The sequence below is a fragment of the Castor canadensis genome, chromosome 4 (assembly GCF_047511655.1).
Source record: "Castor canadensis chromosome 4, mCasCan1.hap1v2, whole genome shotgun sequence".
Classification (NCBI taxonomy): domain Eukaryota; kingdom Metazoa; phylum Chordata; class Mammalia; order Rodentia; family Castoridae; genus Castor; species Castor canadensis.
In genome coordinates, this window is record NC_133389.1 from 150979146 (window position 1) to 151006082 (window position 26937).

General features: G+C 40.4%; 2 protein-coding genes across 2 annotated transcripts in view; one reads left to right on the forward strand and one right to left on the reverse strand.

Annotated features, from left to right (window-relative positions):
* Positions 1 to 358: 358 nt before the first annotated feature.
* On the forward strand, positions 359 to 19765 carry Nif3l1 (NGG1 interacting factor 3 like 1). Its single transcript, XM_074071361.1, has 7 exons — positions 359 to 794; positions 2426 to 2594; positions 6489 to 6615; positions 7592 to 7730; positions 9694 to 9777; positions 14006 to 14134; positions 15526 to 19765. The coding sequence occupies exons 1-7, from the start codon at positions 359 to 361 to the stop codon at positions 15630 to 15632; spliced, it is 1191 nt and encodes a 396-aa protein (XP_073927462.1). The 3' UTR covers positions 15633 to 19765.
* Positions 17387 to 26937, reverse strand: part of Orc2 (origin recognition complex subunit 2) — a 45649-nt gene continuing 36098 nt past the window's right edge. The window contains exon 18 of the mRNA XM_020166873.2: positions 17387 to 25013. Coding sequence (XP_020022462.1) covers positions 24927 to 25013 — 87 coding nt within the window. The 3' untranslated portion in view covers positions 17387 to 24926. The remainder of the gene's footprint in view (positions 25014 to 26937) is intronic.

Below are 26937 nucleotides of genomic sequence, written 5' to 3' on the forward strand. Positions count from 1 at the left end.
TTCGGGCGCCCCCGTCCCTTCAAATAATAAGCGTCCACGTCTTATTATTTCTTGCTGATGTTTTGAGATGGGACCTTGAGACTGACCTTGAACCCACAGTCTTCCTGCCTCAGTCCCAGGAGTTCTGGAATTACTGACAAGCCCCCCTCACCCCCACACACACCCGGTTTGGCTATGCTTCCTTGTTAATATTTTTGTATTCTTTCAAATACTTTTTTAACATTTACTACTTTTGTAATTTTCATATTTTAGAGTCAATAATTTCTAGCTCCCCATTGTTCTCTGCAGTCTTGATGTGTACATGTGTACCATTTCCTGTGTTTTGATTTCAGACACTTGAGTGCTACCTGATTTCTGTATGTTACCATCTTCTGTACACCTGATCCCCACAACAGTCCGGCTTGTCCAGTCCTGGATCTACAATTCTTCCCGTTCCTTCATGGATTTGAAGTCTCTCCTTTCCTCCCTGAGTGACTTTGCATCCCTCTCATTTGCTGAGAGTTGGGACAATGTTGGATTACTGGTGGAACCAAGCCCACCACATCCTGTCAACACACTCTTCCTGACCAATGACTTGACTGAAGAGGTAATGGAGGAGGCGCTGCAAAAAAAGGCAGATCTCATTCTCTCCTACCATCCACCTATTTTCCAGCCCATGAAGCACATAACATGGAAAACCTGGAGGGAGCGCCTGGTAATTCGGGCTCTGGAGAACAGAGTTGGCATTTACTCTCCTCATACAGCCTATGACGCTGCTCCACAGGGAGTCAACAACTGGTTGGCCAAAGGGCTTGGTGAGATGCCTCTTGGTTTCTTTATATTTAATATTTTCCCTACAAATACTTTGAAATTTTAGAACGTCTTTCCAGTAAAGTTTTCTTTTTTGGTGGTGGTACTGGGGTTTGAGCTCAGCCTTGCCTTTGTTAGGCAGGCGCTCTACCACTTGAGCCATTTGGACAGCCCTCCAGTAAAGTTTGAACTGTTGTAGGGGTAAGGGGGATTATTTCTATTTTTATATACTATATTTTAAAATAATGTTGCTGAAGTCTGGCAATTAAATTGCATTTGAAAAATATAAGCCAGATGTGGTGGTGCATGCCTGCAACTCCAGTGCTCACCTGTAATCCCAGCACTCAGGTGACTGTAACAAGAAGTCTAGCCTGGGCTTCATACCAGACCCTGTCTCAAAAAAAGAAAAAGAAAAAGGAAAAAGCTAATAAAACTTTTTTCTTTTTTTTTTGGTGGCACTGTTGTTTGAACTCGGGTTCAAGCTCGCAAAGCAAGCACTATACATCTTGGGCCATGCCTCCAGTCCATTTTACTCTGGTTATTTTGAATACTTTATTTATTTTTGGCAGCACTAGGGTTTGAACTCAGGGTATCATGCTTGGTAGGGAGGCACTCTTACTGCTTGAGCCACTCTACCATCCTTGCTCTGGTTATTTTGGAGTCTCACAAACTGTTTGCTTGAGCTGAAGTATGTTAGTTAAACAGACACCAAGATGTTTGTGTGTGTAGTTTTTTGTTTTCTTTTTTAAACAGGGTCTCATTATGTAGTTGAGATTCCCTTGCCTTAGCCTCCTGAGTGCTGGCATTACAGGTATATCCCACCAGACCCCAGGTGACATCAACATTTTATTGAGTGTTTCTTATACCCAACACAATGAATGAATGGGTTTTAGCTTTATTTTAGTAAGCCATTTTAATCTAAAGCTTTTGTGATGATATGATCTCTATTAATGTGGTCAACAAATTATGAGCGTTTGTATTCTGAACTGGGGTTTACATGGATAGATTTATCAAGCAGTAGACAGTCTTATATATCATCTAAAAAATTAATGAGGCAGTCTTTCTTGTCCAGTTTTTCTGAATTTAAGAGTCTTCTGGAAACTAATTCTGAAAATGAGTTAATTTTTTTGGTAGTACTAGGATTTTGAGCTTAAGGCCTTTTGCTTGCTAGGCAGGTACTCTTACTACTTGACCACACCTCCAGCCCTTTTCACTTTAGTCATTTTTCAAATAGGGTTTCTCTTTTGCCTGAGTAGGCCTAGACTGCAATCCTCCTATTTACACTTACTCTGTAGCTGGAATGACTGGTGTACCATACCACCACTCCCAGCTTTTATTAGTTGAGCTAGGGGTCTAGAGAATTTTTTGCCTAGCATGGCTACACCTTAATTCTGTTCTCTGCCTCTTGAGTAGCTTGCATTACAGGTGTGAACCAGTCTGAAAATGAATTTGATTTTGTATTTCTTTATCAAATACCTAAATTGTGGGGACTGGTGATGAACACTGAGGGATATGTATGTTTGTGTATATGAAAATGAATTTTAAAAATACTTCTTATAAATTTTGCCCATATTAATTTATCTTTTTAATCTTAAAACACTACTAAAACTTCCATTTCTCCACAATTTTTCTTCAGGAGCTTGCACCTCCAGGCCCATACATCCTTCAAAAGCTCCCAGCTACCCTACACAAGGAACTCACCGAGTAGAATTCAATGTTAACCACACGCAAGACTTGGACAAAGTCATGTCTGCTGTGAAAGGAATTGGAGATGGAGATGTTTCTGTCACTTCTTTTTCTGTTAGGTACAATATACTTTCTTTCTCTTTTTTTTTTTTTTTTTTTGTCTGTAGTGGGGTTTGAACTCAGGGCCTTGTGCTTGCTAGTAGGCAGGTGTTCTACCACTCAAGCCATGCCCCAGCCCTACTTTTCTCTCTTTGATGTGTTTTTATTTGTAAGGATATTCCATACTTCCAATAAATAGCAATCATTTTCTGTGTGAGAAGGATACTATATAATTTACATATAGTATTTCTAATCATCCTGGTAATGTTGAATCCACCTTAATTATTTTTTTTTTTTTGAATATACCTTAAATCATTCCACCAGCCTTTTTTTTCTTTCTTTTTTTTTTTTGCTTTTTGGTGGGCCTGGGGCTTGAACTCTGGCCTTCATGCTTGCAAAGCAGACACTCTACCACCTGAGCCACACCTCCAGCCCTCCCTGGTAATGTTGAAAAGTAGTTGTTTTTAGTTTAGAGATTGCAAACAGATCCTAGTGGCAGTGCTTACTTTTGTCAGTTCTAGCAAATCAGTGATTCCCAAGCACTTTAGAGAAAAAATACATTTAGGTGCCTCTTACAAAGTTATTTAGTTATCTAGGGCAGAGATAGGAGATTTTCCTTTATACTAATTAAACCCAATACCCATGGAAGCATCAGAAAAGATCAGATAGGGATTGGGGGTGTAGCTCAGTGGTAGAGTGCTTGCCTAGCATGTGTAAGGTCCTGAGTTTGATTCCCAACAGCACCAAAAAAAATAGAGAAAAGGTAAAATATACAAAATTAAGTTTGACAATTGTTTTAAACACAAAGATAAAGTGACTTTTTATTAAAATGGAAATATATATGGGGCTACACCAAAAAGCTATCCCTTTGATGAGTGTTTTCTTTGTCTTGGTATAGTTTGAGGTGGTCTCACTATGTAGCCAAGGATGGCCTTAAACACTTGGTCTTGCCAGATGCCCGTGGCCCATGCCTGTAATCCTAGCTACTCAGAAAGCAGAGATCAGGAGGATCACAGTTCAAAGCCAATCCAGGCAAATAGTTCGTGAGACCCTATCTTGAAAAAAACCCTTCACAAAAATAGGGTTGGTGGAGTGGCTCAAGGTGAAGGTCCTGAGTTCAAGCCCCAGTACCACAAAAAATATAAAAAAACCTCTTGATCGTCTTGCCTCAACCTCTCCAGAACTGGAATTACAGACATGTACTGCCATGCCTGGTTGGTAAGTGCTTTTTAAGTATAAATTTCTTTTCTTTTTTGGCAGTACTGTAGTTAGAACTCAGGGCCCTGCACTTGCAAGGTAGGCACTCTACTACTTGAACCACTCTGCCAGCACTGTGAATTTCTTAATGATAAAACATTGCAGAGCCAGGCACTGGTGTCTCATGGCTGTAATCCTAGCTACTCAGGAGGCAGAGATCAGAAGGCTCGAGGTTCAAAGCCTGCCCTGACAAATAGTTTGTGAGACCCTATCTCAAAAAAACCCATCACAAAAAAAACAAAAGGCTGGTGGAGTGCCTCAAGGTGTAGGCCCTGAGTTCAAACTCCAGTGCTGCAAAAAGAAAAAACATTGTAGATATCCTGGAATAGTTTGGGAGCCTTTCAAGAATCTCAAGAAAAGTCATTCAGTGGGGCTTTGAATTTTTTTTTTTTTTTTTTGAAGATACTAGAGTTTGAACTCAGGGCTTTGAGCTTATAAAGCAAGGTGCTCTGCTCCTTAAGCTCCATTTTGCTCTGGTTATTTTGGAGATGGCAAAGTCTTAAGAAATATGTGCCTGGACTGGTCTTGAACCATGACCCTCCTTATCTCAGCCTTCCAAAGAGCCAGTGCTTGGCTGAACAGCTTTTTTTTAAATCATGGAAATCTGAAGTCATATGAAAATGCTGTAATTAAAAGAAAAACTAGGGTGTAGCTCAGTGGTAGAACACTTTCCTGCATGCCCAAGGGAGCCCTTGGTTCCATCCCCAGCATCACAAAATGAAAAGAAAAATGAAAAAAAGTGCAGGATGCTCATACCTGTAATCCTAGCTATTCTGGAGGCAGAGATCAGAAGGATCTCGGTTCAAACCCAGCCCGGGCAAATGGTTTGAGAGACCCTATTTTGAAAAAAATCTCATCACCAGAAAGGTCTGGTAGAGTGGCTCAAGGTGTAGGCCCTGAATTCAAGCCTCAGTACCACAAAAAAAAAAGGGGTTGGGGGGAGGGACTATAAAGCATAAAAAAATGTAGCCAATATTTTATTGTCTGTATTGCTTCTATTCAATCCCAGTTTTCCCCAATCATCAAATCGTCTTTTTTTCTCTTGTTTACAAAGAAGTAGGTATTTTGGGTGGGGGGGAAGGAGGAGGGGAACAGCATCTCTCTGTGTAGCCCAGGCTGACCTTGAACTTGAGATCCACCTGCCTGAGCTGGGGTGTGGCTCAAGTGGTAGAGTGCCTGCCTAGCAAGTGCAAGGCCCTGAGTTCAAATCCCAGTACCGCAAAAAACAAGAAGAGAAAGAGATCCACCTGCCTCAGCTTCTTGAGTTGTGCCTATACTACTACACTTGGCTGAAAAGTGGGTGTCTTTGCAAACACACATAAGTACATAAATATACACGTTATTTTCTTAATTAAATGGTATGCTGTATTTGCCTTTCTTAACAGAATGTCTTAGAGATTTTTCCATTTGAGTTTACTATATTTCATTCTTTTCAATTACTCTGTAGTATTTATTATTGTACCTGTATGCTTTTTCTGCTGATAAACTTTTTAGTTCTATTCAATTTTTCTGTATTAGAGATTACATCTAGGTTTTACCATTAGGTTGGGGCCCAGGCTTTGTTTTTCTTTCTTTTGTTACTAGGGTTTTTTTTTTTTTTTTTTTTTTTTGGTAGTACTTGGGTTTGAACCTCAGGGCTTTGTGCCTGAGCCATGCTTCTAATACATTTTGCTCTGGTTATTTTAGAGATGGGGGTCTCACAATCTATTTAACAGGACTGGCCTCAAACAATGATCCTCTTGATTTCAGCCTCCCAAGTAGCTATGATTATAGGTATGAATGACCAGTGCCTGGTGACAACTTTCTTGACACCAGCTTTTTTGGAGTGGTTCTAGGGCATTGCTTCTCAGAAGGTGATGCAGGATCTCTCTATCAGTGTTAATGGACCACTCATTAAAAAATGCAGACTTTTTGGCTTCCTTCCCACATCTATGTAGTTAAAGATTGAGATTTGCCTGAGACTATCTAGATTTTCATGTTCAGCGACAGTTGATAATTATCCTGTCTGAGGCTTTAAAAAAAAAATTCACTTTCCTTCAGCCCCATTCATAGGTGTTCAGTTTTTATTGGATCTATGGAAGGGATCAGCAGCTGCCACTTATTTTTTTTTTTTTGGTGGTACCAGGAATTTGAACTCAGGGCTTTGCACTTGCAAGGCAAGCATTTTAACACTTGAGCCACTCCCCAACCTCTAGCAGCTTCCATTTTAAGAAGCTAATACATGCTGGGCACCAATGGCTCACGCTTATAATCCTGGCTACTTGAGAGGCTGAGATTGGGAGGATCAAGATTCAAGGCCAGCCCAGGCAAATAGTTCACAAGACCCCATCTCCAAAAATAATCAGAGGAAAATTAACTGGAGATGTCACTCGATTGGTAGAGCACCTGCTTTGCAAGCAGGAAGCCCTGAGATCAAATCCCAGTCACCCCACCACCAAAAAAAAAAAGCTAATTGAGTAGAATCTTCCAGGGTGATTCTGATGCATGCTATAGTTTGAGAAACACTTCTTGAAAATGTATTGGTTTGGGATTAAATGAATTCTGTTGGTTAAATCCTTAGTTCCATATAAATGGAACAGCAGATTTGTAAACTGGTTTATTTAAAATACATTTTGATTGTAATTATTCTAAACAATAAATTTTTTTTTTTTCTCTAGGATTGATGATGAGGAACACATACGGGTCAGTGTGAATTGTACTCAGAAGGCTTTGATGAAGGTTGTGGCTTTTCTGTCTCAGAACAGACAACTTTATCAGAAGACTGAAATTCTGTCCCTGGAGAAGGTAATACAAATATTTTATATTCTATCTTATATTGTGCATTTTGATACTTTCTTAGAATTATAATTGATAGACAAACAACTGCACATATTTAATGTGTACAGTTTGGTAAGTTCCTTTACTCTGTATTTTTATTAAGCAAATTTGTTTGTAAACTGTTAGATCAAGAGGGCATTAACTATTAACTAAACCAGTACAAGTGAGAGGGATGGGGAGTGTAGCTCAGTTGTAGAGCACTTGCCTAGCATGTGTAAAGCCTGGGTTCCATCCCCAGCACCATAAATAAACCCAAAAAGTACAAATCAGTGATGAATACGTAACATACCCTGGAAAGTATATTGAGAAAGAGAGAGATATTCCAGTAATAAGAAAATGTTAGAATTTCTTCATGGTTAGAAATTAGACTTGGTTAGAGGGTACCAGATTTAGTCTCTATATTACCCTCTGAGAAACCATTTCACTCACTCCTTTAACTTGATAGACAGTGTCTAATGATGATTCCTATATTTTTATTTTCTAGCTCAGAATGCTTTTTTTTCCCTTGGTTACTAGGGTTTGAACTCCGGGCCTTGTACTTGGTAGGCAGGTACTCTTACCATTTGAGCCACTCTGCCGGCCCCATGCTTTCTGGTTTTTCTGTAAGACCCAAGTCCATGTAGAACCTTCTTCAATTGTACTTCCTCATTAACCACCCTCCATCACCTCCCAGCATATTTGTCATTCCTTTGTGCTCCTATAACATTAGCACCTACTTTATATTTAAACACTTGTATTATGATTATTTATTTAAACATCCGCCTTTCTAGGAGGGTGTGAGCTCCTAAAAGCCAAAATGTTTTTGTCAGGTTTGCATCCCCAAACTTTAGCTTGAAGTTTGTTATAGTAACCTTATAGTATACATATTTTATTGACTTCAGCATTTAGTGTTTGTTTTTAGAACTGATAATGGATAGTATTTCTTACGTCTGTTTCTCTTCAGCCTTTGCTTCTACATACTGGAATGGGACGGCTATGCACACTGGATGAACCTGTCTCCCTAGCAACCATGATTGAGCGAATCAAAAGATACCTGAAACTGTCTCATATTCGCTTAGCTCTTGGGGTAGGGAAGACTTTAGGTAAATATGTCTTCTTCATTTTTCCAGTATACCTCTTGATAACCCTGGACAAAGATTAAGACTCTTGGTTTTATTAACATGAGTGATAGAGAGCATGTTAGCAGCTCATGTGAGATGATTGGTTTACTTTCTCCACCAGGGTGGGATAGGTTACACTGTGTAGTATATCTCTCTGGCTTAATCAATAAGATTCATTTCTTAGTCATACCATACTCATCTCAAGTCAGCAGGGTAAGTCTGCTTATTATAAACTGGTTACTGCTCCAGAAGGAATAAAAGGTTTTAAATCATTGGGTAAAAATTCTAGGCTGGAAATGAACACGTTACTTCTCCTCAACTCGTTGTCAGAATTAAACACATGATCCAGTACCCAGGGAAGGCATTTGATGAGAGCTGAAGTCATAGTTGCTGTAATGATACCATATAAAATTTTCATTTTACAAGACTGGTGATATTTTATAGGGAGGTATTACTAGATGATCTGATCCAGTGTAGTCTTGTAGCTACTGCCTTTTCCTGGTACTTTTGGGAATAGAAAGAATGAAGATAGATTTGTTGGACAGCTGCAGTGAGTGCAGCACTGGAATACATGTGTCCTAATTGTCTGAGCTTCCACGGCAGAATTAAGGGCACAGTGGTTCAGTGTGGATTCTGAAGTTAAACAACCTAGCTTCAAATTTATCTGTCCTGTTGTGTGGTTGTGACAAAGTATTAACCCTTCTGTGTCATGGTAACCTCACCTGCAAAAACTACATTAATAATAAAGTTAACTTATGGGAATGGTAATATAGTTCAGGTGACATGGCACATTGACCAGCATACTTTACAGTAAATGCTGGCTGCTGTTAGCTTTGGGGAGGTAGTCTCACTCACATTTTATACGTGAAAAATAGCGGTTCCGAAAGGCAAGTAACTTATCCAAAAGTCCATAGTTAAGTCAAAGAACTCATGGGAATTAGTTTCCAGACAAAATTGGTGGCAGAGCTGACATTTGGCTTTGATCCAGCTCCAAAGCCTCCCTTTAACATACCATGCTCTCTGCTTCACTGACTGCTAATACAAACCTAAATGCTAAATACTTGGATTTTGGTTTCACAGTTTCTATTATTTCACTTTTCAGTCTGCTCTTTGAGGATAAAAACTATTTAAAAATATGTGCCTTAGCACTCAAGAGGCTGAGGCAGAGAGATTGCAAGTTTGAGGCCAGCCCGGGCTACATAAAGAGCCCTGTCTAAAAAATTTTTTTAAAAAATATCATATCATATCCAATCACAGCATTGCTTTTTCTAACTTGCCCTTTTAGTTCCTTAGCTTTGTCATCTAAAAACAGAGATAGTACCTGTCTACCTCTTAACATTGTCTGAAGACCCAGGTGAGATCAGTTATAGCACTGTGATCAAGCTTAGAGCCTAACCATTAGTAGTATTCAGAGGTTTGTGGAACCACATCCAAAGAGATAATATCCTTGCCTTGGGTTCACTATGCAGTACCAAAGACAGATGTTTTCATGTTTTAAAAATTTTTTTTAGAGCTGGGTGTGGTAACACATGCCCATAATCCCAATACTTGGGAGGCTGAAGCAGGAAGATCTTGAGTTTGAGGCCAGTGTGGACTATATAATGAGACTCTGTCTCAAATTTTTTTTTATTTGTTTTGTTATTGTTGTTGGAATTGGGGTTTGAACTAAGGGCTTCATACTTGCCAGGCAGGCACTCTACCACTTTTGCCCAGGCAGACTTTAAACCTTGATCCTCCTGATCTCTTGTCTCCTAAGTAGCTCGGATAACAGGCACGAACCACAGGCACTTGGCTTTTTTCTTTAAAGTAGGTAAGCATAACTCATATACTGGTGATGAAACCTGGCATAAAATTTGCATTATATTTAGGGTTCTTGGTACAAATTGTAATATTAAACTGAAAAGGAATTATAAAACATTGGTTTCTTTTTTCATTTATCTTCAAGAGTCCAGCATCAAAGTTGTGGCCCTGTGCGCTGGTTCTGGGAGGAGCATTCTGCAAGGAGTAGAGGCTGACCTTTACCTCACAGGTAGTATAGCCTTTGCATCTCTTTCTTGACCTTGGTTTACTTTTTAAAAATTCAAAAATAGGAGATTTTAGGAGCGTGCCTGCCACACAGATGAGATCTGATCAATGTTTTTGTTTGTTTGTTTTACTTTTCTGCATGCATGACCCTGAACCTAGGGTCTCCTGCATGCTAGGCAAGCAGTCTTCCACTTAGCTACACCCCCAGCCCCTAATAAATGGTTTTTGAACTTGAACTAAATGAACTACATCAGAAGGGAAGAAATCATTTAATATTTAACGAGATTACCTCAAAAATTTATGTTTAGCATTTATGTAACCTACTTTTCTTCTCAAGTTTCATGTTAGTGAGATACTTTTTACCTTGTCACCTTGGTTAAAAAAAAATGACTCTTATTACTCAACCCTAAAGCCAGCCATTAATTCCTATTAGTTCAACCTCCAATATCTTTCTAGAAGGGTTGGCGGAATGGCTCAAGTGGTAGAGCGCCTGCCTGCCTAGCAAGTGTGAGGCCGAGTTCAAACCCCAGTAACACCACCAAAAAAACCCTGTTTCTAGAACCTGTCCCCTTACCTCTATCCAAGCATCATTTCTACCTGAAGTACTGTGTCATGTCTCTAATTTTGTCTTCCACGTGATTCCCCAAAATTAACTTTTTCTTTTTTGCAGTACTGGTATTTGAACTCAGGGCCTCATGCTTGCTAAGCATGTGCTCTACCACTTGAGCCATGTCCCCAGCCCTCAAAATTAACTTTTGAAAGTATAAATTTAATAATGTTACTGTGCTGGTTAAATAGCCATCAGTGATTTCCTTCATCTATCCTGGTGATGCCTGAGCCTTGCATCCTCTTTCATGTTTAAGCTGTTTTCTCTGGTTGCAGCACCTTTTCCTTGCCCCCTTTTTCGTACTTATAGTGATAATTTCATAGATCATCCACTTAGAAGATTTTTCCAACCCCATCAATGTCATTTCCCCTCTTTGCTTCTTGTCCCTTTGTTCTTGACTTCTGATGTGCATTTCTGTTGGACAGTGAATGATGATTTGTCTAAGAGTAGGAAAGCCTGTCCTTAGGCTTTCCACTCTGAGCTTGAGGACACAGCCTCAAAGATACTGGTTAATTTCTTTTTTCTTGCACTCAAAGCATTGTTATTATTACTGTTTTGTTTTTTAACTTTTTGGATGGTACTAGAGTTTGAACTCAAGGCTTTGTACCTGCTAGACAGCGCTCTATGCACTTGAAGCATTGTCATACTCAGAAATAAAGAGGTACAGCATCTAAGCAAGCCTGATGTAAATGCTCTGACCTAGTAAATTGAAAATGTACATTAACATTATCTGTCTTCTATTCCTTTGAAAATACGAGATTTTATTAGCCTTCAGATTTGTGGTATAGCGAAATAAACTTGCAACATATAAGCAGTTTGAATATTTTACAGCATGGCACACATCTATTTAAAAAATGAGTATTAGCAGGCTGGGGTATGGCAGAGCACTAGGCAGAAATGTACAAACCTTTGGTTCTCATCCCCAGCACCACAATAATAAATGAATAATACATTTTATTTAGAAGAAATCTCATACCTATAAAAATTGTAAGAACAGTGTAATGAATTCCTATGTGCCTTCACTTAGATTACTATTTTGCTATATTTGTACGTTGAATGTACATGTTGTGTGTGTGTGTGTGTATGTGTGTGTATCTAGTGTGAGTATCCTTTATCAGAATGCTTATCCCATATACTTGGGACCAGAAGTGTTTTGGGCTGGACACCAGTGGCCCATGCCTATAATCCTAGCTACTTGGAAGATAGAGATCTGGAGGATAGTGAGTCAAGACCACCCCAGTCAAAAAATTCATGAGACTCCACCTCAACCAGTACTTCATCATGATTGGCACATGCCTGTCATTCCAGCTATGGTGGGAAGCCTAAAATAGGATTGTGGTCGAGGCTAGCTTGCACAAAAAGTGAGACCCTATCTCAAAAATAACCAAAGATAAAAGAGCATGCATGATTCAAGTGGTAGAGCCCATGCCTAGCAAGTGTGAAGCCCTGAGTTCAAACCCAAGTACTGCAAAAAAAAAAAAAAGTTTTGAATTTTTCATGTGCATAATTTTAGGGATGAAACTCAAACATAAAATAGAAATTCATTTATGTTTCATGTATGCCTTGAACACAGGGTCTAAAGGTAAGTTCATACATTATTTTTAGTGGTCTCAAGTGGTAGAACACCAAGCATGAGGCCTTGGGTACAGTCCGTAATACTACAAAAAGAGGAAAGGGAAAAAAAGAGAGAGAGAGATACTGGATTCACAAACTGTGTTTTTAAAAATTTTAAACATTAGAGTTTTTCCCAAATCCTTTCACAAAAGATAAGACCTCCTTTCACTAATAACTAAAGAATTTCTAAGCATTTTGCATTTGTCAGAGAAAAATACAGGTTGAACATCCCTAATCTGAAAATCCAAAATGCTCAAAATCTGATTTTTTTTTTTCAGTACTGGGTTTTGAACTCAGCACCTTGTACTTGCTAGGCATGTGCTCTACCACTTGATCCATTCCCTAGCCCTGTTTTCACTTATTTGAGTGTGAACCTTGTGATCTTCCCACCTCTGCCTGGGATTATAGGCTATGCCACCGTGCCCAATTTAAAATCTTAAACTTTTAAAGCAACATAGCTGTAAGTGGAAAATTCCACATTTGACCTCATGTTGGGTCATAGTCAAAATACTGTGTAAAATTACCTTTAATCCAGGAGGTAAATGTGAAACAAATGAATCTCATGTTTACATTTGGGTCTCATCCCAAAATATATCACTGTGTTCATGCAGGTACCTCTCCTTCCCCTCCCAAAAAAGATCCCAAACCCAAAACATTTCTGGTCCAAGCATTTTAGACAAAGGATATCCAACCTGTAGTTTTGCTGTTTTGTTTGCACTTCTGGGGATTGGACCCAGAGCCTTGTGCATGCTAGGCAAGTGATCTACCACTGAGCTACACCCTTAGCACCTATACTTTGTTGTTAGTCTAAAAATATCCTTAAATTCATTTCATCCTTATGAATAGACTAGGACTAATGCAGGTGTTTACAAAGCACAAAAGGGTCTTCTGGGAAGTATAAGCTAAGATTTCCTCCTGAGGTATTTATTACCTAAATAAGAAGGAAACACCCTGAAAGCCTTGCTTTTCTAGCAGTGGCCATTCATTTTATTTGAATGAATGTGTAGATCTGGTTCTTGCTGGATATGCTACTTGGGTTACTTGCTGCTGTGTTTAGATATGGCTTGTGGTTCACCCACAGCCCCAAAGTTTCATGGGTTAGGAATTTAGTCCCCAGGGTGGCACTGCTGGGAGGTGGTGAAATCTTTGGGAGGTGGGATCTAGTGGGAGGTCCTTGCATCAGTGTGGGCTTACCCTTGGAAGGTAATTCTTGTAAGAAAGTTGTTGTAAAAGGAGCAAGCTTGTGTATGTGAATGTAGCTCAGTGGTAGTGCATTTGGTAACTTGTATAAGGCCCTGGTTTGATCCTCTGCACAAAAAAAAAAAAAAAAAAAAGAAAAGAAAACACAAGCCTTGTCCACTCCTGGTTTGCAAAACAATCACTTCTTGCTCCTGCATACACATCTGTATCTCTGCATTAAGGGCGTGCATCTAACGGTGGCCTTTGTCATAGAGCCTGTGCTGCACAGCTTGGACTTTTTTTTTTTTTGCTGTGCTGGGCCAGGGGTTTGTGCATGTTAGACAGGCACCCTACCACTGAGCTCTCCCTCAGTCTTGGTTTGGCCTTTCAACTTCCCAAACTAAGCTAAATAAACTGGTAAGTAGCTTGTGTCAGGTATTTGGTAAGAGTGATGCAAAACAGACTAACACACTTGCCTTTGGTCTGCCCAGGGGAAGTAAATTGGAATTCTCAGTGAGTTGACCTCTTTTTTTACATTAGAAGACATGAATGAAAGCGGTACATGAGCTGGCAGCATGAGTCAAGTGGTATAGCGTCTGCCTAACAAGCACGAGGCCCTAAGTTCAAACACCAGTACTACCAAAAAAAAAAAAAAAAAAAAAAAAACCCCAACAGCTATATGCAGCTTTCTAGATTTATATGTAAAAATAGTTGTACTATATTACATTTCATACAGAATGCAAACTTGGTATTTTTGCTGTTGTGGCTCAGCATTCTACAGATTCCATGTCTTAATATTTTAAGTATTTATTTGCTCTTTCTTTTTTGGCAGGTGAAATGTCCCATCATGATGTTCTGGATGCTGCTTCCCAAGGAATAAATGTGATCCTTTGTGAACACAGCAACACTGAACGAGGCTTTCTCTCTGATCTTCAAGATATGCTGGATGCTCACTTGGAGAGTAAGATTAATATTATCCTGTCTGAGACAGACAGGGACCCTCTTCGTGTGATATAACACATACAAGAACATCAGGATAACACAAAGGACACACATACTTCGATCTGAACTCAAATGCGTAACATGAGTCACTGGTGTTGGCATCCTTACAACAGAAGTGTCTTAAAATGTATTATCATTTTTGGTTTGTTAATCTGGTTCACCAGATGTGCTTATAAGGTAAAAACTGTAATGTAACTAACATATTAAAGAACAAATATTCATTATAAACTCTAGGAAAATTTGACTAAAGTGTCAAATTTCTTGGGAAATAGATCAAGTAATTTCTTAAAGATGGGATGTGTCATTCTTGGTATCTCTGCCTTTGATCAGTTTAAAAACGCTTTAGAAACTTGGGTTTCGAGCTGGGTATGGTGGTATATATCTGTAATCCCAGCACTTTGGAGACAGAGGCAGGAGGATAGCTGGCTACATAGCAAGTTTGAAGACACTGTAGGCCAAACAAAACAAAAACCCTTATTTTTAAGTAGCAGCCTCTTTGGTATTAAATTTCCCTATCCCTACTTCCACCTAAACTCAGATCTCCCACCTAAATTCACATTCAGGATGAGATTTGTTTTGCTTTTTAGAAAATAGGTGATTATTATCCTTATTTCTACATACTGCTTTTTAGTGGCTGTGCATTTGTTTGTTTGGGTAGCGCTAGGGAATCAAAACTGAGACCTTGTCATACTAAGGAAGTGCTCTATAACTGAACTGCACCCTAGTCTCCTCACCTATAATTTTACTAATAATACATAATTATTCTTGGATCTCTAAACAATATTAATGATTACTCACATAGCATTAATTTTGGGCCAGGTACTTGATTAGGTGCTTTATAAATATTAATAACTTTGAATCTTTATAAACAAGCATATAGGTGTTACTCCCATTTTACAGACAAGGAAACAAAAACAAGTCATTTGCCCAAGGCCACATAGTTAGAAGTGATGGAGTTAGGACACTCAAGCAGTCTGGCCCTGCAGCCTCATGCTTGCTAGGGAGGCACTCTGCCACTTGAGCCACTCTGCCAGCCTCAAGAAATCCATTTTTACTGTGATTTTTCTTTGGATGGTATTATGGGAGATTTAAAAGTAAATATTGGGTTGATGACAGTTCAGTGGCAGAGCACTTGTCTAGCATGCATGAGGCCCTAAAAAGTATTTCCAATTTTTTTTCTGAACATGTTACTTTGATAATGATAAAAGCAAATCTTTTACTACCCAAAATGTCCAATTTACATTCCTTTTATAGGTTACTTTTCCTAGCAATCTTAGGTCCTAGAGAACTTGGTATCCTAGTTTAGAAATTATTCTTGGTAACTCTCTTGTAATAATTGAATCACTGCAGAAATAGCCAATAGGATTGAACCTTGTGAAGTGCCCTCAATTGCAATTGGAGGAGCCAAGAAAGGAAGATGGGAAGAGAATGGACAGTGTCTGAAGCCAAGAAGTTGAAAGCTTCTAAGGGATATGTCAACAGTGTCAAAATGGAATGAATGAGATAGTGATCAACCTTTGAGAAACTATCTGATGGTATTTGGTTATTTATTCATTGCTTTTTTTGTGCTGAGGCCAAAGAGATTTGGGAAGAATTGGATAGAAATTTGAACGGTAATTACAGTGTTTTAAATAACTATGCTGGAAAATAGTATACATGGCAGATTTACTGGCGAGAGTGGTGTTAGTCATGAGGCACAGCTTGAACAAACGTGTTGAGGATGAAAATGGCACAGTGCACTGAAAATAACCAAGTAATTAATTCATTATTGTCATGGTGGAAAGCAGGAGGAAAGGTATAGCCATTACCCATGGATGATGTTGAAGAAAGTGTGGGTTCAGTGACTCTGGAACTTTTCTTTAACACATTTAAGGTATGATGTGACTTCATCTCTGACCCATAATGGCAATAAGAATCTCCTGGAATTGGATGCTGTCAATTAATTACTTCAGAAAGAGTTCAAGAAGGGGTAAGGGCCCAGAGAATGTATTCATAATTGGATATGCTTACTGACAAAGGTTTTTTCTTTTTAAGAATGGTATTATAATTTAAGGGTTTTTTTGTACAGGACCTTGTACATGTTAGGCAAGTGCTATAACACTGAGTTGTATTCCCAGTCCTTAAAACTTCCTTATTAGCCTGTTGTTTTGTCTTTTGGAGATACTGGAGTTTGAACTCAGGGCTTTATACTTGCTAAGCAAGTGTTCTGCCACTGGAGCCACTCTTTGAGCCCTTTTTGCTTTTAGGTTATTTTTCAAATAGGGTCTCATTTTTTTCCTGGGGTGGGCCTTGGACATGAACCTTCTACCTATGCCTCCTGGCTAGCTGTGATAATTGGCATGTGCCACCATCCTCAGCCTGTTTTGTTGAGAATGTGTCTTGCTAATTTTTTCCTCTGGCAGGCCTAGAACCAAAATCCTCTCAGTCTCTTGTCTCCCAAATAGACATGAGCCATGGTGCCAAGTCTGGCCTGTTAGCATTCCTAAAAAACTAAAAATATACCCCAAACACATCCTCTCTTGATTTTTTAATAACAGCATCACTGAAAACTATTGTCAGGTTTCCGAAACTGAACTTTCTCTAAAATATAGCTATTTTAAGAAGTTGATTGCTTAGATATATTTATTATTGCTTTCCCAACTTTAATGTGCACAACAATGTTTGAAGATTTAGTTAAAATGCAGATTGGAAAAAAAGAAACTTTTAAAAAAAAGGTATATAAAATGCATACTGATTCAGATGCTGGCCTCAGGCCACCTATTTTGAACTCCCAAGATGTGCTGCCATTTTGAGAACCACACTTTGGGTAGCAAAGGTAAAGATGCTGATCCAAATGCTAAGGAAGGTTTAGGGCTAAAGTGATAGATCTAACAATTGTTATGAAAACTTGGCAGTGAGTTTTGTATTGTACTCATATTTAAAGTTATATTTTCCATAGCATCATTTGTTGCAGATTTACTTTATTTATTTTAAGGATGTTATATTTTTTATTACTCATTTATTAAGGATGTTATAACTTTAATATTACTAAAACCTCAGTTATTTTCTCATGTCCTCATATCTCCCATCTAGCAGAGACTTCTATGTAGTAAGAGTTCCACATTAGTTAAAATGGTTAAATAGCAATTTGAAAATTCACACTATGGGAGACCCTCCTAAGGAAGAAATCCAGTAATTGCAAAATCTTGAGTAAAAAGTTATTTACATAACATAACATTTATACCCATCCTTCACTTTTTAGAAGACACACAATCTGAGATGAGGCAGACTTCATGATTTATTGGCCTCTGATGGTCATTCAGGACTAAGCCAGAACAGTCATCTCACCTCCTACAATGTGGGAAAATACATTTGGAACAATGCCATTTATTGGCTCCATATTTGAATTAGCTGGAGGGAAAAAGTAAAAAGTTAAGCAAATCAGGGCTGGGGTATAGCTCAATGATGGAATACTTGCCTGTATGCCCAAGGCCCTGGTTCCATCCTCAGCACCACAAAAAAAAAAAAAAGTTACTTTATATGTATATTTTTTTAATAAAAAAAATCTATTAACCATTCTTCAAACTCAGTAACATTTTATATGAATGAAATGATCAAATATCAAAACAACATTAAGGCAGGCTAGAAAGAGAGAAAGAAACCCGCCACAACTCTGCCTTCTGCAGCAAAAGGCCACCCGGTACCGAATTCCTCCTTCTCTCTCCTCAGTACCACTCCGGACATCCTTTCAGTTGTAAATTTCCTTCTCAAGTGTGAATTCCTTTGCAATATAAGTTCTCCAAAAGACAAGGTAATCTCTTGGCAGGTCAGGACCAGAAAATGGCATGTGCCCAGTAAAGGAAGATCTGTCCTCAATCATATCTTTCAGGTAAATCCATCTAGTTAAAACTTTATGAATATTGGTCACATCTCATACATACAATTAAAGACTTGGAAATCAGTATAAGCACAGGCACAGCATGCCCCATGTTATATCATAAGACCTTGTTAATTAAGCTTGTCAGTCACCCTAGCCCCTCCTGCAAAGACCACCCAGATTTTCCCCAGCATTTGCCCTTACAACTTAACAAACTGCCCTTTGAACAAACATGGGGTCTGCTGTGCTTTCTGGCCAGAGCCCACTCCTTTCTCTTGCTATGCCTATACTTTCCTTTTCCTTTCAATAAAACTACTGCTGTGCAATCTACGTCTCTGTCTAGTTCTATATTGGAGATCTTCTAAACCAGGATCTTCTGAAGACCACCCACCAATGACAACATGATGCTAAGGAAGTCCAATTTCTGGGGTAATAGGAAAACTAATTTAGCACTGCCTGCATAAGTAATTAAGGCTTATGCCAAGTTTATAAAAAGTAAATGTTCTACTTCTGTTAAGGCACTGATTCATTCTGGGATCAGAAGACTTCCAAATTCTTTGTGTTCTGTGGAAGAATCCATGGCAGGACACATGGATGTAAATAGAGTTTATTAAAAGTTAGGAGGCAGGCACGGTGGCTCACGCCTCTAATCCAAACTATTCAGGAGGCAGAGATCAAGAGGATAGAAATTCAAAGCCAGCCCCTGCAAATCGTGATACCCTATCTCAAAAACACCCATCACAAAAAAAGGGCTGGTGGATTGGCTCAGAGTGTAGGCCCTGAGTTCAAACTCCAGTACCGCAAAAAAAAAAGTTAGGAAAGGAAAATACAAAGGGAAGCATGGTGGGCCCAGGTGGAATCCAGAAGCTGAGACAGCATGTTTCTGCTCTTCAGGTGCTTTTAAAACCTATGATGACCTATGGGAAGGAGAGAGCAAGGTGATTCTCAGCCAGTACTCAATGACTGGGGAGAAGCTCGGGCATTTCCCAGCCAGGTGAGGGCAGTTCCTGAGCCAAATCATGGTTAGTCTAAGATTTAATATTTTTTCCTATGAGTCCTTAATTTAGCCTGCCTCACATCCTCCATGCTTTTTTGCCATTTTATTATAAGTACCCAGAAAAGTCTTTCAAGATTTCAAGCCTGTTTTAATTTTTTTTTTTTCCCCTATGCTGAGGATCAAGCCTAGGCCTTGCACAAGCTCTCTATACTGAGCTACATCCCCAGCCCAGGGCTGTTTAATATTCTCAGAGAAAGCTAGCACAATAAAGAAATCACAGCTTTAGAAGTGAGGACATAACTTAAGGAACAATGTCGCCAATGCAAGGTGTATACAGTAATTTTTCAATCTTCACCAATTAAAACCTTTGAAAAACTTAGTTCAAACCAGCACCATAAATTTAAAAATTGAGCCAGGCACCAGTGGCTCTGTAGCAGGGAGGAGAACCAAAAAAGAAACAGACAAGTCTGTGTTCTGATAATGAGACGGGGAAGGGATGGCATAGCAGAGAGATAAAGAATTGAAACATGAAGATCACATAGTACTGTGGGGGGGCGGGGAGTGAAATAGCCAGTAATGTTGCATGCAAAATATATGGGTTAAGTTTTGCCTTTTTTGCTTCTGTAACCTGCTTACAAGTGTATATAAGGTAAGACCCCTTTGTTCTTGGGGCTCAGCCTTTGGACTTGAATCCGCTGAATCTGTGCTGGCACAATAAAGTGTTGCTTCCTGCTGAATTTCCTCAGTGTTCTGTATCTCAGTTCAAGATTCCCGTAACATTTCTGGGGACTCGTCTGTGATTGCAGACAGTGTTTTTCACCTCCCTTGTCATTGGGATGCATCCCCTCAACTGCTGGGAGAAGTGATCCCTCCAAACACCAATAGACAGTTTGATCTGGAGGAGGGACTCGCCCTCCTGGTGAGTGGGAGTGAGGGCCTCAGACACACAATGGGAACCCAGTGAGGTGCAGGAACCAGCAAAGGGAGCACTGCCCATCAGACTGGTAAGACCCAGGTTCGAATATTAGGCCTGCCCCTAAGTGGCAGAAGGGGAGGTTGATCACCTCCCAGGGTCACTCGACTAACTTTGAGCAAAAGCAAAAGTAAAACCATGACTCCTAGGCACTGATGCAGGGCAGAAACATTGGATGCCTGTGTGTGAATGAGACAGAGCCTGACTACAAAGCGAGTGCAGAGTCCCAATCCACAGATGCATGGGAACTCATATGGTCTAGGGTGAGCCCTAACAGGGCCTCCAGTCCAGGGTTTATACAGACTCACTACAGCTAAGAGACAAATCCCCGTGAGAGGAGCAGCCGGAGATGGACAAAACAAGTGAGGACCCTGTGGGTGCAATTCCTGGCCAGGTGACCACATCCAGGTCACCGATAAGGGGCGCATATTGTTCTCCCTTGTGTGCTGGAGAACAGAGCACCCTTTACCTCTCCTCCAAAACCCCTATTCTCTGTGTCTGTCTTGCTGTCTGGTAATGGGGAGATGGGTGGAAATCAAAGTAAAAACACTCTCTTAGATGTATGGTTTAAAAAAGAATTTAATGGAGACTATGGAGTTAACTCCTAACAAGCTCAAGACCCTTTATAAAGTAGAATGGTCTGCTTTTAGAGTAGGGTGGTACCCAGAAGGGTCACTAGATAAAACTGTGGTTAATAAAGTTTATAGGGTAATTGTAGGAAGGCTGGGGCACCCAGATCAATTTCCTTATATTGACTGCCAGCAGGATGCTGTCCTCAGCAGGCCCACATTGCTAAGGCCCTGTCTGTGAGAGGCCTGTAGGATTATGGTAGCTAGGATGGCCACAACTTCCAAGTGTAGAGAGAATGCAAAGGAGCCTGTACCGGCTGAGGAACCTGAGGAAACGCCACCCCCTATTTGCCACTTTATCCACCTCTGCCACCAGCACCCAATTCCACACCCCCCACTTCCAAAATTGGATGGGGAAGCTTGAGGGACAATCACAGCTGTAAAATTTGGCCCAGAAGCCCCTGGGATTTCAACTCCCTTAACCTCCCCAAGTCCTATGGACCCTATGCCCACTCCAAGTCCACCAGTTCTCACTCCACATTCCCCCATTTGGTTGAGAACATCTGACCAGTCTCTGGGAGGACCCCCTCGTCCCCTCAGACTCCTGCTACCCAGCAGATGCCCCAAGGGAGGCCCAGGGCCCAGTGTATTATGACCCAGACAGTCGAATACAAGGATGAGTCTTTTACCACCACAGACCTCAAATGGAAGCCTAAATCCCTTCCTTCACAGAAAAGTCTCAGGCTCTGATTGATTTGATGCAGTCTATCACCCAGACTCACAAACCCACCTGGACAGACTAATGACAGCTTCTTCTGACTATTTAATACTGAAGAGTGACACTGTATAATGTTGGCGGCTCTAAAGTGGTTAGAGGATCACATCCCTGAGGGCACCCTAAACACCCAAGCATATGCTCATGCCTGTTTCCCCAAGGAAGACCCCCCTATTGGGATCCCAATAATGGCCAAGATTACCAGCGACTGAACAGTATCAGGAGACATTATTGGGAGGCATGAAGGAAGGAGGGGAAAAGGCCATAAACATGAAGACAATATCAGAGATCCTCCAAGGGCCAGATGAGAGCCTCAGCCAGTTTTATGAGCATTTGTGTGAGGCCTTCCGTTTGTACACCCCCCTTTGACCCGGAAGCCAGTGAAAATCAGCAGATGATTAACGTCGCTTTTGTTGGCCAGGCCCAGTGGGGGACATAAGGTGAAAATTGCAGAAACTGGAAGGATTTCCTGGAATGAATGCTAGCCAGCTGTCAATTGAGATCAGGCGGCTAGATGGGAGCCTGACAGGAAGATGAAAGGCAAAGTGGACCTTCTTGCAGCAGTCCTTGCTAAGCAGTCAGGTGGGCCCTGGACAGCTAATACAGGCAGAGGCAGAGGCAATCCCTGAGGATGAAAATGCCTCCGGGATGACCCCACCTTAGGGAGGAAATAGGGCAAAACCAATGTGCCTACTGTCATCAGGAAGGGAAGTGGAAGAATGAATGTCCCCAGTGGGCCAAGAATTCCCAAAAGGCCCCCAGACCAGAGTCAGAGGCCAGGTATTAAAATATCAGCCTACCTGTCAGGGAGCCAGCCCCTGGGAGGGAGATCACTGTCAGTCTGGCAGGCCTGGAAGGCTAAGAGGTGGACTAAGATAGATCGGGTTCCATGCTACTGGGCCCCCAGGAGCCTATGGCTGAAATGAAAATAGGGGGCCACCCTGTTGACCTCATGGTAGACACGGGTGCAGAACATGCAGTGGTGACCCTCCAGTGGGCCCTCTTTCCAAAAGGCATACAACTATTAACAGGGCTACACGGGACTGGGTCCGCTGCCCCTTCTTAGTGCCCAGATGATGCAATCTTGAGAGTCATGCAGTAAGGCATGAATTCCTTTATGTCCCTGATTGCCCTGTGGGCCTGATGGGCAGAGACTTATTATGCAAATTGAGGGCACAGACAACTTTTTATTCGGATGGCACAGCAGACTTCAAGTTGAGAGGAACTGAGGCAAAGACTCTAATCCTCACAGTTGCACAAGAAGAGAAATGGTGGTTCTATGCCCCTGAGGGGAGGCCTCCTGAGATTCCTGAACTTCCCTTCAAGATTCCAGGTGTATGGGCTGAAGATAACCCCCCAGGTCTGGCCCAAAATGTGCCCCCAGGAGTGGTGGAACTAAAGCCAGAAGCCACCAGTTGGCCAAAAACAGTACTTCATCCATCACAAGTCCCAGGTTGGAAATCAAAAACACCTTGACAGTCTCCTAAAATATGAGATCCTTTGACCTTGTCAGTAGTCCTGGAACACCCCCTTATTACCAGTACAGAAACCGGGGACCGAGGATTTCAGGCCAGTTCGGAACCTCCAGGCAAATAGTCAACAACTGTCACTTTGCACCCTGTAGTCCCAAATCCATATACACTTTTAGGCCTTGTCCCAGCTGAGACAGTTTTTTACCTGCCCAGATCCTAAGGACGCATTTTTCTGCATCCCCCTGGCCCCACAGAGCCAGCTTATTTTTGTCTTCCAGTGGGAAAATACCAATAATGGAGAAAGGGGGCAACTAACCTGGACTCAAATGCCACAAGGTTTCAAAAATTTGTCCACTATTTTCGGAACTGCCTTGACATCTGACCCCAAAGCCCCAGCATGGCTGCATATTCCTCCAGTACATAGATGAACTTCTGCTGGCTGAACCAACCCAGGAGGATTGTATGGAAGGGACTCACCCTCTCCTTCTCTTTTATTGGAGGATACAAAGTCTCTAGGAAAAAGGCCCAAATTTGCCAAAACACTATCAAATACCTCGACTTTCACCTGTCCCAGGGGCAGCACAGGCTCAGTCCTGAGAGGAAACAGGCAGTCTGTTCCATTCCAGCCTCTAAGACCCACCGTTATAGGCTGAGCCACTGGGACCCAGCTCAAAGGATTTATATATTTTTTATATGGCAACAATTATACTAACTATCCTAAGCTACATATATTAATAAAAAAAAATGGTGCAAATTTCATGTTACTATTGTCTTTTTTAAAGGAGAGAGATAGATACTCTTATTTATGCATAGACAACCCCTGGCAGAACACTTAAACTGTTATCAGCAGCTGCCTAAAGGACTGGGGGTTAGGGTATGGCAAGGAAATTCATTTTTAGCAGTTAAAAAAAAAAGAAAAGATTAAACCCTTAAGTACATTTAATGTGAATTTATACAGCACAAAGAAATTATTAAAAAATTCCAAGCATTTCTGGAAATATTTTCATAAAAGGAGTTTACAAGATAAGAGATGAATGAGAAAAGCTGATACGGTACAGATTTTATTACTGATTATTTTTAATTTTAATGAATTTCATTTCCAAGTGTGAAATATTTCAGGGGTTATGTGAAGACTATAAAATGACCACGCTTAACCTTTTTTTCTTTGGCAAGAAAAAAGGCTCAAATAAATATTTAGGAGGCTCAAGATTGTAAAAAAAGAAAGAAAGAAAGAAAGAAAGAACTACACAGTAAGTTTTAGGCTCACTTGACAGAGAAATCAAGATTTTATGCAGTCATTACTATGCTACCCACCTGCATGTTAAGAAGAGAAAATATGTCAATATACAAGAATAATGAAATTTTTTTTATCTTTTGTTGTTTTTAAAACAATTACTAAAACGTAATCCAGGACTTTTTCCCTAGCCTGGCTTCTCCCTTGCATCATGAAGTCCAAGATCATGGCACAGATACTAACTTTTAAAATATCTTGATCCATAGTTAATGTGCTTTTTAGATTGGGTATGTACACTATATACTCCTTAGACACCCCCTCCCCGAGGCATGTAGCCTAAATCCAAAAGAAGAAAGCTGGATCACTGCTACTTTTTCACCTATACCATTTCTTGGCATTTCAAAAACAGTAAGAGCTGATCTGCTTTCTCCACTCAGTTCCCATACATAGAACACATGTAATTCCTGTGTTTGTACTTCCACTCTCTGGAACAAGCACACTTACAACCAATCAGCTCCAGGAGTGTTAAAGGCCGTCAAAAAATTAGGAATAGTATCTCTAGTATAAAAGAATTCAAAAACATCCAGTTCCAAATAGTCCCTGAGCACACTGTTCATCCCAGCAAGAAGTCTCCAGAGAGGTAATGAATGAAAGGCACATTTTTTTTCCCAATTCGAGGACCACTGCATAGTACTAGACATGATACACCAGCCAGGCAGATCAAAAGTTCTAATTAATGACTTCTCCCCTCCCAATAGTAAATCTTGTATGCTGGCAAAATAATCTAATGTTGGATGTAAACACAACACTTGACTAGAGGAGTGGCAGCTGGGGCACAATAACCCATGGAAGGTTCAAGAGTAAAGGGCACAGCTTCAAGCCTCCTCTTCTTCCTTTTCCAAGAAATCAGTCAATGTTCCATTGTCAACAGGAATTAATAAATACTCCACTCCATCAGTTCCCTAAAAGATAAGAATACTCAGTCTGTTAGTTTTTTTTAAGGAATGTATTTGAACTCTCTTTTATAGGTTTAAAAAAAAAAAGGATTTTTTTGGATGCAATATTTATAATTTTTTTGGGGGGGAGAACTGGGGCTTCAACTCAGGGCTTCTTACTTGCAAAGCAGGCACTCTACTGCTTGAGCCACACCTCTAGTCCATTTTGCTCTGGTTATTTTTGAAGATGGGGTTGCTCAAACTATTTGCCAGGGCTGGCCTCAAACTGTGATGCTCTGATCTCAGCTTCCCAAGTAGCTAGGGTTACAGGCATCAGCCACCAGTGCCTGGCTGATGCAGTATTTTAAATAAATACCTTAAGTATAAAAATTAAGGAAGGGGGCTAGCAGAGTGACTCAAGTGGTAGAATGTCTGCCAAGCAAGTTTGAAACTCTGAGCTCAGATCCCAGTCCCACCAAAAAAAAAAAAAAAAAAAAAAGGAAACAGCACTCAGGCATAGCTATCTATTTGAAAACATAAAGAGTTAAGTCACTTTATAGCAGAAGACTACAGATGGATAAGGGGAAATTCATTTTCTTCACTGTGCTTCAGATCCTTTACCCCTCTAATCTCTCCAGAACCTGACATTATGATTTCTCTGTTCTTCTCCCCCCTTCACTGGACTCCTTCATTCCTCTGCAACTATTACACTACTTTGCATCTATCCAGAAAGTTGTTCATAATGCCTGTTCCCTCACTTCCTTCTCCATAGTCCATACCATTCCAATGGGAATGGCTGCTCCATTATCACATCATTTGCTTAGACCACCAAGGAACTCCATATTCCTGAATCCCACAGGTATTTTAGCAGCATCAGATGCTGCTAAATAATAGTAACACTGTGTACTATTATTCTCTCTTCCTTAAAACATGCTTTTTATGGCTCCTGTGACATAATATCTTGGTTTTCTTCCTCGCTTTCTGGAAGCTTATGTTTTAATTGGCTATTAAATGTCAGACTTCTAGGCTTAGTTCTTGGCCCTCTAACGTCACTATTGTCCTCTTTCTAGCCAGTCTCACTAATGCCTGGTTTGAGTTCTAATATAATCACCTTGCATTTCCAACCAGATTTTTCCTCTGGTTTCTTGTCCCAGTTATCCAACTTACTAATTAATTTCAAAGGGACCACAGAGCAAGTGTAAACTTGAATTCATGATTATCTCCCACAAGTATTGCTTTTCCAGTTTCTCATCCAATGATTCCACCATCTCCAGTTATATAAGCCAGAAACCAAGAAACACTCTTTCCCTGGGTTTTCATATCCCATCTGTAATGTCTTGTCAATTCTGCTTGCCAAGTAGCTCTTGAATTCAGCTACTTTTTTGCTCTTTTCCCTAGTCAAAATCACCACCATCTCACTCTGACTAGTATTAACATCTCCCCAGCTGGCCTCTAAGCCTCCACTTTGCCATATTCCATGTGCCACACTAGATTAAGAACAACTTTTCAGTGACTTTTCCTTATTTTAAAGATTAAAATCCTTTCCTTGGCCTAAAAGACATATATGATCTAGCCCTTACATCACTCGCTCTTCAGATGCATCTTGTGCCATGATGGGTTTTGTGTGTGTGTGTGTGTGTGTGTGTGTGTGTGTGTGTGTGTGTGGTTGGTTTTTGTTTGTTTGTTGTTGTTCCAGGGTCTCTCTTTATGTATTTTCCTGGCTTGGAGTACTCTTCTTCACTCTTCTCTTTCATTTTTATTTTTATTTTTGTGCTACTGGGGTTTGAACTAAGGGCCTCATATTTGCTAGGTAGGCATACTCCACCAGCCCTTTTTTATGTTGGGATTTTTCTAGATAGGGTCTTGAGAACTATTTGTCCAAGCTGGCCTGAAATCACAATCCTAGCTGCCTCCTGGGTAGCTAGGATTACAGAAGTAAGCCAGTGGAATC

What these genes read in the sequence shown, in the direction of transcription:
- Nif3l1 (XM_074071361.1), top strand. Translation starts at nt 359, where the DNA reads ATGTTACCATCTTCTGTACACCTGATCCCCACAACAGTCCGGCTTGTC. An exon ending in AAATTCTGTCCCTGGAGAAG is followed by an intron (nt 6,616 to 7,591) that starts GTAATACAAATA and finishes GTTTCTCTTCAG; the next exon opens with CCTTTGCTTCTACATACTGG. An exon ending in GGCTGACCTTTACCTCACAG is followed by an intron (nt 9,778 to 14,005) that starts GTAGTATAGCCT and finishes CTTTTTTGGCAG; the next exon opens with GTGAAATGTCCCATCATGAT.